This window comes from Octopus bimaculoides, chromosome 6 (assembly GCF_001194135.2).
Source record: "Octopus bimaculoides isolate UCB-OBI-ISO-001 chromosome 6, ASM119413v2, whole genome shotgun sequence".
Lineage (NCBI taxonomy): Eukaryota > Metazoa > Mollusca > Cephalopoda > Octopoda > Octopodidae > Octopus > Octopus bimaculoides.
In genome coordinates this window covers 2,416,368-2,430,384 of record NC_068986.1, presented here as the reverse complement: position 1 = coordinate 2,430,384, position 14,017 = coordinate 2,416,368, and the positions used below count along the sequence as shown (strand labels likewise).

The 14,017-nt window shown below is 34.1% G+C and overlaps 1 protein-coding gene across 3 annotated transcripts in view; it reads left to right on the top strand.

Annotated features, from left to right (window-relative positions):
• The window catches only part of LOC106881137 (kelch domain-containing protein 3), a 59,775-nt gene that overhangs the window by 29,949 nt on the left and 15,809 nt on the right, over positions 1–14,017 (top strand). For all 3 annotated transcript variants that reach the window (XM_014931409.2, XM_014931410.2, XM_014931411.2), the window contains 2 exons: positions 4,942–4,980; positions 12,642–12,867. In XM_014931409.2, coding sequence (XP_014786895.1) covers positions 12,702–12,867 — 166 coding nt within the window. In that variant the 5' untranslated portion in view covers positions 4,942–4,980; positions 12,642–12,701. The remainder of the gene's footprint in view (positions 1–4,941; positions 4,981–12,641; positions 12,868–14,017) is intronic.

Genomic DNA, 14,017 nt, shown 5'->3' with positions numbered 1-14,017 from the left:
GCACATAAAAGACACCATTTCGAGCGTGGCCGTTTTCGTGCGGGTGACACGTAAAAGCACCCACTACACTCTCTGAGTGGTTGGCGTTAGGAAGGGCATCCAGCTGTAGAAACTCTGCCAAATCAGACTGGAGCCTGGTGTTGCCATCCGGTTTCACCAGTCCTCAGTCAAATCGTCCAACCCATGCTAGCATGGAAAGCGGACGTTAAACGATGATGATGATGATGATGATGATCATCATCATCATCTTTTCTCTCACTGTTTTAACAGCTGTTTTATTATTCTGATAAACACTTTGATGGAGTTAAATTATGATTTTACTGTACTATTTTATTTCATTGATGTAGGCAAAAAATTAATATTGTACAAAATATACAGTTCTACTCGTAAATCTTCACACTGAGCTATATTTACAGTCTACATAAGTTTAATAATTTTACAAACACTAAACCTATTTAGAACAGTATTGTCATCAAATTTTATAATATCTCATACTGTAACCATTGAAACTCTATGTGCTGAACTTTCATAATCAAAGTACGTTGAATATTTTTTGTTGTAAATGTATGTCTTATATTGAAGTGGCACTGTATTATGTTAAGTGTAATGTGTTTAAGAGGTACGCTGTTATGTCAAGTGTGGTATGTTAAAACATAACGCTATCAAAACATTGTAGTGTTAACTGGTTTAGAAATTTCTAACCACAAGTCTTAAAATAACAACCAAGCAACATTCTAATACACGACAGAGTAGCGAGGTGAGGCTGTTTGTTTAATCGTTAACTTTACCAAGTATTATATTCAGGGTAGTTTGGCGTGGTTGGCTAACCATTCAATGGAAGTTGTAGTTGTTTAATCCTTGGACAAGTCTGATCAAACAAACCTATGATCAAAGTCTTTCCAGCCATGGCCATTCTATAATCTTTTGCTAAATTATATTACCCTGTGTAAACTTCCATTTTAAGATTCTAGAATGTGCAACAGTGGTTCTCATTTCGTGTCTATATGGCTCTTTGGTGTTGATATTATTAAATTTTGTTGTTAAAATTTAGGCACAAAAAAATTGGCTGTATTTCTACAATACGCAAAATATTTTAACAATTTTGTTATGCAATTCCTCATAATATTCAAAAATATAATAGGATTTTTTAAACATCAAATGGCAATGGGAGGGGTTGGAAGGGTCCACCAGAGTAAAATAGGAATCAAAGGGGTTCATAAGTAAAAAATGGTTGAGAAATATTGGTGTGGAATTTGAACGTTATTTCTAATGGATTTAATGGCCACATAAAAGTTCCCTCACTGACTTGACATAAACTGTCTAGCTGTTGTTGTTTAGCCCTAGGTCAGCCCTGATCAAATAGACTCATGATCAAAAGGCATGCCAACCATAGCCATCCTGTCTCTTTACTTTTCAGATATTATAGTATATTTAGGGTTCACATCGTCAAATGTCTCCGTTTTCTTAAAATGGTAGGATGTGATTTGAAAGAGATTTAGCTGTTATTTCTAACGTGTTGGACAATAAGGTAGATGCTCCCTCATTAGCTCATTAGCATACTAGTAGCACCGACTACTATTTGTGCAGCCCTTAGTGAACAATGGCAGCTTACTTTGACTACTAATGCACATACTGTTCTTTGGGTGTGAGATGTTGGAACAATAATGAGGTACTTACTGCAATGTTTTGGAAGCCTTTCTTGCAATTTCTCTTTTATGTATGAGATATTCATGCTCTGTTTACAATTAGAGAGCAACAGCTGTAATACAAATTGGTTTTGCATAACATCTAATCTTCTATATGTGAAGAAAGAAATTAGATTTTTTCAAGATCTAATTGTGGCAATCACGGCATCAAACTGATCATTTACCAATAAAGTTCCGACCTGTTGAAATTCAGATTTCATCACATTGTAATTGTATATTATATGTATGCAAGTGCATGGCTTAGTGGTTAGGCTTTTGAGCTCATGATCATAAAATGAGTTTGATCCCAGGCCTAGGCAGCACATTGTGCCCTTCAGCAAGTTGCTTCATTTCATGGTGCACCAAATCTACTCAGCTGAAAATGAGGGCCAGCCTAGTACTGGTGCAGTCTCTCCCCATTGCCATCTCCTGCCAGCTGTCAAAATCTCTTATGTTCCACTGAATCAAGGTATAGAAGGCCACGAGGGTATCTATATATCTTTGTAATTACATAGACACCTAAATCAATCAGCCAATGTGTGTGTGTGTGTATCGTTGATTTTGGTAAAAAGAAGACTATTCGTCATGAGATGAATCTCATATAAACTCAAATGTATACGAGGAGTAGCTGTCTCATTAAAATAGTAATGTGAGACTATTCAGGAGAAAACTAGAACAAGTAGTTTTATCATACCATGTACCGTTTCTAATTCACTTCTTTCTTTTTTCTGAGATTTCATATCTTTGATTGATGTGACTTTTAGTGGTGTGGCTTTACTCCTTCTGCTGACAATATGTGAACAAAATATTTATCCTCTGATTGACTTATTTCTCATCAGTGATCTTTCGAACTTTGTCCTTGAGTTTTTCCATGCCTAAGTATACCATAGACACTAGCTATGACATCTTTCAAACCTATGAGGAAATTCATCTTACAAGAATTTTAGCCCAAACGATACCATAGATATGGAGTATTAGATGTGGTAAGATTGTTAGGGAGCATGTCTAGTTTAATTTCAATAAATTAGTTTATTTGCTCATTTTATGATTTTTTTTTGGTTGTATGATACAGTTTTAGCAGAATTTAAATTTATATTTCTGATACCTGAGTATTGATGTCTGTACTGAGGTGGAAAGCAACAGTGTGTCGACTAAAAGGGACATTTGATAATGTGATATTTATATTTGTGGTTTTATGTAACCTTCAATGTGCTTCACTAAATTTATTTGCTGAAATGTTTGGAGTAAAATAATGAGTTACATCCTGACTAGTTAACTATTACTTGGAATATGTACATATATACTGTTTAAAGTTTTTTTCTTTTTCTTTCTAATTCTGCTGCCTCTGATAAGGCTGTTGAAGAATGCATTGTATATTCAAATTTCAGTTTCAAACATTTGTTATGTTTGTATGACCAAAACCTACTGAACTTGTTTCTATAGCAATTTGGTTAATATCTTTTACGTGATAAAACTAACTTTATTTTGTGACGTAGTACGAGTTAAAAATGTCAGATAACTTGTGTTTTTTTCTTTGGGTGATTTGTATTGTTAGTTGACAATTTTATCTCTTTAAAAAAAAACTTTGATTTTTTTAAAAACTCTTTTAAGTTTCATTTGTGAGTCCATTAAACTCTGAATTTCTGATAGAAGACTAATTGAAACTGATACATTTAAATCCTTAAAATTAAATAATTAAATCAGTGAAATGACTTTGAAAATTTTCACTTACATACTGTATTCCCCCTAAATATTAACATGTAGTGAGAGCCCTGAATGTCACAACAAATGCTAAGCTTCACTAAGGATCTCTCCTGGTGACCATATATTCTTAACTTAGCAAAAATTGTATCATAAATACTGATATTTTCTTTTCAGTGCCAGTAAATACCTCAACCCCTCATAACTACAAGCTTCCACATCTGTGACTGTGCTACTGTTATACAACACAAACAACATTGGCTGCACGAAGACAGCCATCTGACTGTTTTGCTTGAAGTTACTTCTTACCGTTCTCTAACCTCTGACCCATAGACATGTCTCCTTACTCTGTCCTTTCTATTTTTGCTCCTTGGATCTGGCTGCATTTGTTCACCTTCACTCAGATAATCTTGAGTCACTCATCTCCTCTCGCCACCCAAGTCATTTTGTCTAGTCCTTTCTTCTTCCAAATAGCATCTCTCTGCAATTCCCTCACTTTTTTTTTCATCTGTCATGTTATAACTGGTCAAGTGGAACATTAGCCTCATCAATCTTATCAATCACTGAGAGTCCATGAAGGCTCATGAGCAGTCTTGTCTTCTTGATCAATCAAATATAAAAGAAAAATACAAATTTAAAACGTATTTGTAGGCGCAGGCATGGCTGTATGGTTAGAAGCTTTCTTCCCAACCACTTGCCCAAGGTGCCATGCAGTGGCACTTTGGGCAAATGTCTTCTACTATATAGCCTCTGGCCAACCAAAGTGAGTAGATTTGTAGATTTGGTAGACAGAAACTGAAAGAAGCCTGTTGTATCATCATCATCATCATTTAACATCCATTGTCTATGCTGGCATGAGCTGGACAGTCTGATTTGGCATGGTTTTCTAATTTGTTTCTTTTAATGGCTGCCAAATTGTAGGGCAAACAGATAGTCCTACTAGTTTAGAAGAATGAGTCATGTTCATTTAATCCAGATCTCTATCACAGTTCCATGATTTGTGTTCTCTAAGGTGAAATAAACACCAGAGATGGTTTGCCACATGCAGAAACTCTGAATCCATCAGAATGTTGGAAACTCTTCCATACCATCAGCAGGTATCTCAGGGTCACAAACATTTCATACCTTAGCCTGTATGATTCACCTGAGTGGGGCAGTGATGACTGAATTAAACTTCACCTGAAGAAGGGTTTCACCTGTGATCTTTTGTCAACTGTAGCCACCTTGAGTTGGTTTTAGCTGCCATGCCTATTTCTTCTGTTATTTGGGTTATAGTGCAACATTTTAAATTAGAGGTGAACAAATTTCGTTTGGAAAATTATGAGTTTTATATCATATTTATATTCTGCATCATATCACTTAAAAAAAAAAAAAATGAATGGTTGATTTTTACATTTATCTTTTTACTTTTTGTTATTCAAGTCAAATAAAACTTTTTTTTCAAGCCAAATAAAGTTAATTTCTAATAAGTTACTCCACAATATTTTGGTGGTTAATATAAAATAGTCAGTATTGTTAATTAGTGTACTTAGTGATGTGTCTGTTTCTTTTTCAGGACCAGTTTTAATAGAAGCTCGCTGGAAAGGCAGATGAGGTAAACATTTCTCTCTTTACTTTTACTTCAGTAAAATAACCAAAAGCAGAAACCTGGTTTGTGGATATCCGTAATTGCATAATATTTTTATTTGTGTTGTTAAATGTTTTAATTCGGTCTGTTTTCCTCGCATACTGTTTTTTTCTCTGTTATATTGGTGCGCTACGGTGGATTATTTAAGACTTGGCTCTTATTTCTAGCAGGTAGATGCTCATTAAGCATCATTATGATATTTCATAGCTTGATAAAGCTATCATAACTGCGTTCCACCCATGCTACTACTGGTGATATCATCAAATTTTGAATTTATCCACAGATGATATGAACAGTAGTGACATCTAACTTCAAATCTCAGTGTTTGAATAGTTCATTTAAATAAATATATGTATATATATATTTATATGTCCCAGCTTGATTTTATTATCTTTATTAATAGCAGCCAAGCATGATATATCATTTATTGTACAGTAGAGAGGAATTCTTGAACTAACTTGTCGTACTGTCAGTCATAAAAGTCTGTTAGAATTCTAGCCACTGTATAACAGAAGTACAATTTATATTGTACCATGTTTTCATATCTCACATATTAGAGTGCCATGGTTAGTGGGTTATAGTTTGTTGCAGACAGGCTGTTATATCAGTGACAATTGCTTCTCTTTCAATAAGTCCAGCTGTAAGTAGGTATATGTAGCAGAAGCTACATACAGTATTGGATTACTGAAGTGTATTTTGTTAGCTTTTAAATAGAGAGTTCATCTCATGAGCAAAACTTGATTTCTCTTTTTCCCTCTTGATAGAAATAGAAATCCAGTATTAAAAATCTATAGAGCATCTTCTTCATGTCATTAGATTAACTAGCAAATCTACCCATAAAATGAGGGAGGGAGGTCATAACAGCGTTATGCAATGAGAAATGTGTAAATGAACTCAATAGATTACTGGGTGATGTCTTAAAGAAATCACATTATTGTTGGTGATACAGCATTCTATTGCAGGTATATGATGTGTTTGTGACTAAGTGACATGTGATGACAATTTACTCCCAAACTGAAATAGGCTCCCAGCTTCTGTATCATAAAAAGTCGTGGATCACTTCTAACGAAAGTCAGAGCTGCTTTCGACCACTAACTACATTAAAAGTATTAAGAAAAAAATGTTATTTAGATATACTTTATTTTAGTTGTTTACACTATTTTACGCTTGTTTATACTCTTATACATTCAAAGTACACAAATTTCCTTATTCAAATTATGAACCATATTCCTTTCGATGATATCAATATGATTACAAAACTTGTTTGTAGACGATATTTTCTGTTTCAAATTTCTGGAGTCTGTTGCTCTAGCCATAGCGATGTATGACTGGCCATGTGTAAACATCGGAGTGGGTAAAAATACACGATCTAAAGTCTGGTCCTGTGCCTTGTTTGCTTTGAATGTGCAAACGGCATCTTTAGGTTTGCAAAAAATCAAGCTAAGACATACCTCTCACTGTTCTATATGAATAATGTCTGGATGTTCTGGTACCATGGGTTATTTTGATTGACAAAACTAAGATGTAAACAACAGCCGCTTCAATTAGCCATTTCGAATCCTGCTCAAGACTGACACACTTTAATAACCACTAAATAATCACATACACTTTTTTACATTTAATTTTCACTACTAACCGTCCTTGTGACCCCTTTTGTATCTATGATGGAGCCACAAACTATACGATGAAAATCCAGAGTTACTCGTGGTCGGTGAATTTTTGATAAAAATGCAAAGGTGGTTAATCAATTCAAAAATCAATATCTGCGAAATAATTAAACTTTCTGATTTTTTTTAATGCCAAAAACCTTCCTGATGACCGTCTTTGTAATCCCGAAAAATATCGTAACCATTGGTCCAGCTGTCTGGCTGTGAAGAGGGAACAGACAAAGAGACGGACATAATGCCCATTATAGTAAGATAAAAAATCTGCCCATCTACGATGGGAAATAAAGGGATAGTATCGTAAATCTCAAATCTCTAAATTCATGAACTTATATGGGGGGAAATCCAGAGTTAATCCTCATCATCAGAATTTAAGCAAAAAAGTCAAAGGTGATTTGTTAATACAAAACTCAATATCCACTAAATAATCATACTTTTTACATTTTTTTTCGCTAAAAACCTTCCTGATTACCTCCCTCGTAATACTGAAAAACATCGTGACCATTGGTTTAGCCATTTGACCGTGAAGAGGGAACGGACAGATATAACTCTCGTTAACGTAAGGTGTACTAAACGACTGTTACCTCTTGGCAACAATGAACATTTCTGTACCTGTGTGTGTTCTGCGTGTTCTAGATGTTCTGGAATTCCTCTGAAAGATTAAGTATAGATGAGGTGAGAAAATAGTCAGGTAGTAAAAACATAAGGTGAGGAAAAATGAGATGCAAATACATTTGGTTTAACAGGTAGTTCAAAAGGATATGTGATTAATGAAAAGTAGTCCCAATTAATGGTAACTTATGTTTGTGTTTGGCCTAGGAAAACAAAGGCTGCATTTTATACATAATCTAAAAGATCTTGAATTCTTAAAGCAGACTAACTACAAAAGTAATTAGGAAGGTAGAGATGTTATCTGCTACATCAATTGCTTCCTCTTCCAAAAGAATTTTATTCATTGTTTTACATCTATTTTCCCATGATATAGAGGAAAGGCTTTTGGAAATTTAGACATTCACAAAATATTGGAGTAGCTGTTTATAGTTGGCTGCCTTTCCTTTATTATTTACTTAACTGTGAAGTGTGAAGGAGTGAAATTTTTGCCAGTTAGGCAAGCCGTGATAAGTAGTGCTCTGATTTATCAAGAACACATACAATGACTGTAGTTGTAAGGTTTGAATTTGTTATTTAGCATATTTGGCCCAGCATATCAGCCTCTCAGGTGTTCTGTTTTACTTTTGATATAATGTTAAGTAACAAGAATTAGTAGAGGAATATATGTCTGCTGCTATAATTGGACATAGTGAATTATGACAATGTTGGAAGACCAACTAAAAAAAATTCTTTGATATTTTTACCATAACAGAGACAGTTATATTGTTATGTAAAAACAGATGGTGTGTCTAACAATTTAATACCTGCTTTACTTGTCTTTGTAAACAGATAAAGTGGGTTTTAAATTGTCTGCTCTGCATATATTCAGTTGTAATTTATGAGAGCATATTCTTCAAGGATGGTGGTGGTGGTGGCAGTGGTGGGGAGGCTGTGTCATGATAAAAATCAATAATTACAAGGTAAATACTTGACAATATGTTTTTAAAAAATAGCTGACTTTGTAGATTATTTGTGTTTTTATGCTCGGTAATTTTTTATAATACTTTTAGATCAACAAAATTTTAATATTTGTTGTGATTGTTCCAGGAGGAATTCTATGTTGCAATTCAATTCAAGGCTGTTTTACTTTCCTGAGCTTGTTCCTTAGGTCCAGTATATTTAAATTAATAAGATTAGCTGTACTGTGGAAATATATATGAGTTTCTCTGGACAGCTGCTCTTAAGCTCCTCCATTGTGGCCTGAAAGACTTTGATAAACAGAAGAGAACTGAGGATTGAGCTTCGGTGGAGCTCTACCTGCACACTAAATTCATTACTGACTTCACCTGTATGCATGATTTTTTTTATAGCCCTCACAAGCTATACCTCTACTCTTAGTTTCCTTAGTGACCACTAGATTACTGAGTGTGGAACCCTGTCAAAGGCTTTTCCAAGCTGACAAATGCTTAGGTATTGGGGTTTGTTCCAAGTTAAGTACTTCTGAAGTTGTTTCACTAGAAAGAGGCAACTCTCAATAACAGATGACTTAGACTGTGACAACCAGTTCAACCCATCCCGGCATAGAAAGTTGGTCATAAAAATGATGATAATGATGGTGTATATTATGTATATTAATGCAATTGCTTGTTAGCACTATATTACCAGAAGTAATGTCCTGTTGAATCAGATAGTGACATTTTCATTGCTGAAGCCATTTTAATTCTCACTTCTGTTAATTCCTCTCTGGAAAAACTTGGGCCTTTGTGATGCATCAGTGATATTAATTTAATGCTTATATTTCATATTACTTTTGTATTTCACTAAAAACAACATTCCACATTATTTCACCTTGCATAGAATATGAACAGCATTAATATTTAATGCTACCAATCAGAAACATTATTGGTTTGACCTGTCTGCTTATTTTTATTACATTATATGCTTTTATAGCTTTTAGTATAGTATTTAACATAGGCTTCAATGTACTAACTTGAAACTCACAATTATGTTCTGTAATCTGAAATGGGTTTGATAAAATACATATCAATAGGATATCTTTTTCCATAGCAAAATTCATTTTGAGTTGTATTTCAATCTTCAATTTCATTATGACAAAAGAAAAAAAAACTGACAGATAAAAGGAAAAATATTTTGGTTTTGTTTTGCTACATGTTTCCTGTGTAATTTTATTGATTACATGTAATTAAACATAGGCTAAAATTTAAAACAGCTCTGTGAATTATCTAATCTCTTATTAATTAGTTTAGACCAGCAGTCTACCTACAGACGCATTAAGTCCAATATGATGGATTGTATGAAACCCTGTTCTTTGGCTTAGGCTGCTCCGTTATTATTTTTTTTAATGTTATCTTTGGACATCTGATATTATGGTATTGTAAAGCGGAGAGCTGGCAGAATCATTAGCATGCCAAGTAAAATGCTTAGTGGCATTTCTTGCATCTTTGTGTTCTGAGTTCAAATTTCACCAAGGTCAACACTGCCTTTCATCCTTTCAGGGTTGATAAAATAGGTACCGGTTGAGTACTGGGGGTCAATGTAATTGACTTACCACTCTCCCCCAAACTTGCTGGCCTTGTGACAAAATTTGAAACTAATATTAAAGTATTGTTATAAAAGGAAATCAGTAGCTCTATTAGGTTGTTGGGCAATTTACTGTGTCAGCATGCTAACTATTGATGTTTGTGGAAGAACAGCTGTATATTTAAGAATTAGAATAGGTTGAATGAAATACATTTAAAACAAAATGAATCATGGCTGGCCGGTAGCGTATTTTTCTGCAATGTATGGATAATTTATCCTGATCACGCTATTTATTAGCATTATCATGCATTTGAGAATAAAAAATTTATTCCTCTATCTTTCAATACATCCCAATGCTTCTAAAACAAACTTTGTTTACTTTCATCGTAATTATATTATATTTTAAACAAAAGTTGCATGATAATGGTATGAAAATTATTTCTTTTGTGGTGGAGGATTCTGGAAACAGCTAATAAAGATTGTAATTTTTCTGTAAGAATGAATTTAGTAAAGGTGTTTGTAGATGAGTTTTGAAGAGTTTCGTATAGAGACAGAGTAGAATAGTTACTTATCAATTGAAAACTTGCTGAACAGTGTGTAATGATTGGAGAAATTATAAAGAGGTACAGGAAGCAACAATTCTCTGTACTAATAAGAAATGATGCAGGCCATGGTAGTTTAGAACAGTGTTGTGCAAACATCACTATTCTAGACTGATTCCAATATTCATTCAAATGATAAGTAACGTTTCATTCAACAATACATTTTAATCACTCACTCACAGACTTACAATGGTTTTTGATTTTCTGAACAAGATATCTGGATATTCCTTCCACCTAGCTCCACAAAGACATTCTTGTGAGCCAGCAACTGTCACCATTTGTATCATTTCTTGGTGATCATTCACTAAACATTTTCTAAGGGATTCCTTCTCTGAACTCGCTTTTTTTTTTTTTTTTTTCTTACCCGCCAACCCTGATCTACAATTGTTTAAGCTCAGCATCAATTGCTTCGATCTCACAGCAAAAGGGTTCGCAAAACCTCTTGATTCCACCTTACCTCATTTCAAATGCTTATTATTGTCGTTTTGCAAATGAAGGCTTACTTAAAGGTGGTTAATCTATTAAAAAAAAAAATTGATCCTGATTGTGAACAAACAAGGGTAAGTGCATTGTAGTTAAGGTTTTAATTATTCAGGCAAAAAGGAAGTGTTCCTTGACCCTTTATAATGCCTCCAAGACTAGTTAGAGGGAAAGAGAAAGGTATCTTCAAACTGGATACATAACTAGAATGCTTACAACAGTGTAGGCTTTACTAAAGACATCAATTAGATGTATTATATTTGTGGAGAGGTGAAGTCTGCTGTCCAAAGAGCATATGGGTGGAAAGAATATCCGTCTTGTGATGACTGATGACTATTTAAGGTTGAAGTACTTTTTGTTTTGTCAAAGGTTAGTCAAACATTTATCACAATCTTGGTTATATGAAAATTATGTAGATTATATGAAACATCATCAAAAATTGGAAGAAATACGAGGAGGTTTAGTCGTTTTTCATGTTATTTATTTATTTTTATCGCAATCAGTAAATAGTGTCGTTGATTACAGGTTTCTAATGGGCCGGTCACTAGTTCACAGCTGGACTGGTAAGCGAGTGTTCATAGCTCGGTACGGAACAAGTATAGCAAGATACAGCATTTGAAAACTACTGGTTTTTCAGTTTCCTCGACATTGTTTATATCCTAAACCGATAGCTATCGACGAAAGATATAAATACACATGCATGCATGCGTACATTCATAGGTATGTTCGTGTTCATTTACACACACAATTGTATGTATGTACGTACGTACATGATGTACTTAACCAGTTTCCATTAATCAAATGTTTATAACCCAAACGGGTTCGACCCTGAAAGCGAACTTCTCAGCTAACCACCGATGTCGTGTTGTGGGTTTCTTTGCTCTCGACGGTTGTGGATAATATTCGTGCGAAGTGGAGGAAAGCTGGATAATGGTTGCATGCGTATGATTGTGAGGGATTACTATTAGTTTTTAAAATTATTTAGAAAAAAAATTGGGTTTCTGATAGAAATAAACGCCTTGAAGCTTTGATAGCGAGGATTAGAGAACGTCTAGTCAACAGACGCTGCTATGGAACGATATCATATGAAGGTGTCTTTCTCTTTTTAATATTTCCTTTTATTATTCAGATGATTAATGACAGATAGTCAATAATTGAACAGCTTTGCCAGAAGCTTCCCATGTCAGTCATGAGGGCATGAATTCATTGTTGCTTGACTAAAGGGAGATTTATAAGGGAGCTAGCTCTTTGAAATATCGATAGAGGCATTTAGATAAGTAATATATTATTTATTAACGATAATCTTCAAAAGTTATGTTTTCATAAGCGAAGGAAGTGATCCTAACATATTTGCTTCTATTACCTTTGAAGCCGATATTAAGCAGAATTAGGTAAGTTGCCTGGTTATTGAAGATTAGTAACACTGTTGTATACTTCTACATCACGTAAAAGTGGTATAAAAGCGACAAATTGTATTTAAATTATTAATGTCTCTGTATGAAATAGTGACAAACTGTTTTAAAAGAAAAAAAAAAAAAATGCTTGGCATTATTTAAAGCCGTGTCCTTTAGAGTTATCTCCCTTTTTGTTTTCACTTTCCGTTGACTTGATTCTCGTCGAAGGGATATATATATATATATATATATATATATATATATATATATATATATATGATGCATAATAGCGGAGTCTATCCGTGTAAAATTAATTATCACATTATACATTAATTTCATTTTCATCTTTTCTGCAGCAACCTCGCTACCTAAAGCGGTTTTCTCCATACTTTTATTGGTCTGAACGATATTGCAGCATGCAGAGGTGGACAATACATCTTGAAGGTGGTCCCAAACGGGTCAACCATGCTGCAGTAGCAATTTGTAACAGTTTCTGGGAGAGAATCTTTTCTTTTGGTGGTTATTGTTCCGGAGAAGACTATGAGACAACACGGCCCATGGACGTACACGTCCTCGATGTTGGTAAGTTCGATGCGTTGTTGTTATTCTACGTCTTCCACACTTGTTCCTGTCTAAGAAAAGATATTCTTATAATTCTTAAGTTTCGTTACTACCAAATGTTTCTACACCGCATTGTTTAGAAACTTTATTTCAACAATATGCATATTTTTTTCTTTTATTTCTCATATACGCACACCATATGAAGCCAGTTTTCTTTTAATACTTTCCCACCCGTAATTCAATCCTGTCATCTTTTTAGAAATCCGATATGATTTTTGTTTTTTTTAAAATGTTAAATCAGATTTTTCAGGATGAAAATTGGAACGAGAAACGAAAGCATCCTTATTTTCCTGTTCTTATATAAACCCGTTGACTATAATTTTTCAGTGTTTACATTCTTTTTATTTGTACTCCATCGTAAGTTATATTTTTCTGCAATAGATGTTCTCCAATAAATGTATTTTCACTCCGACTCCTTTTAAGCTCCTTTTTCTATTTCTGTGTAAGTGAGATGATATATTTTATATTCTTCCTTTATTTACATCTCTACCCCAAGGATAACTGCTAGAAATAATACCGGTCAAATTTCCCTCAAATAGTATACAACTTTCTCAAATGAAGAAATTCACTACATGTAGACATACTAAATGGTAGAATGGTCTCGACTGGAACAACTTTTTATCAACGGTAAAGTTTGCTCAATCATGGGTAAACTAAGACGGAGTACTAAATGACAAGTCTCTACGTAGTTGCTGCTAGACATAGCAGTTATGTCTTCCTAAAGCCACGGTGACCGGTAATAAAGTCACAGTTAATTTATGGTGGCCGATAATAAAGTCACAGGAACCAGACAAGACCTCTGACTTTTTTTTACCTATATTCTAAGCCACTCACTGAATAATGTAGTCCGTTTTACACACTGTTGCTGCAATAATAATAATAATAATAATTAATTCGTTTTATTGGCCACAAGGGCTAATATCAATTAAAGACATATTAGGACAAAGACAGGACGAAGGTTACAAAAGGTTTTGTCCGAAAAGGTAGGAAAGTTCGTCTAAACAGAGGAAGAAAACGGAGAAGGATATAATAAATAAATAGATAAATAAATAAGTAGAACTCCCAAAGGGGGAGGCGCTTCGAAAAAGGAAAGGTTACACGTGGAAAACCC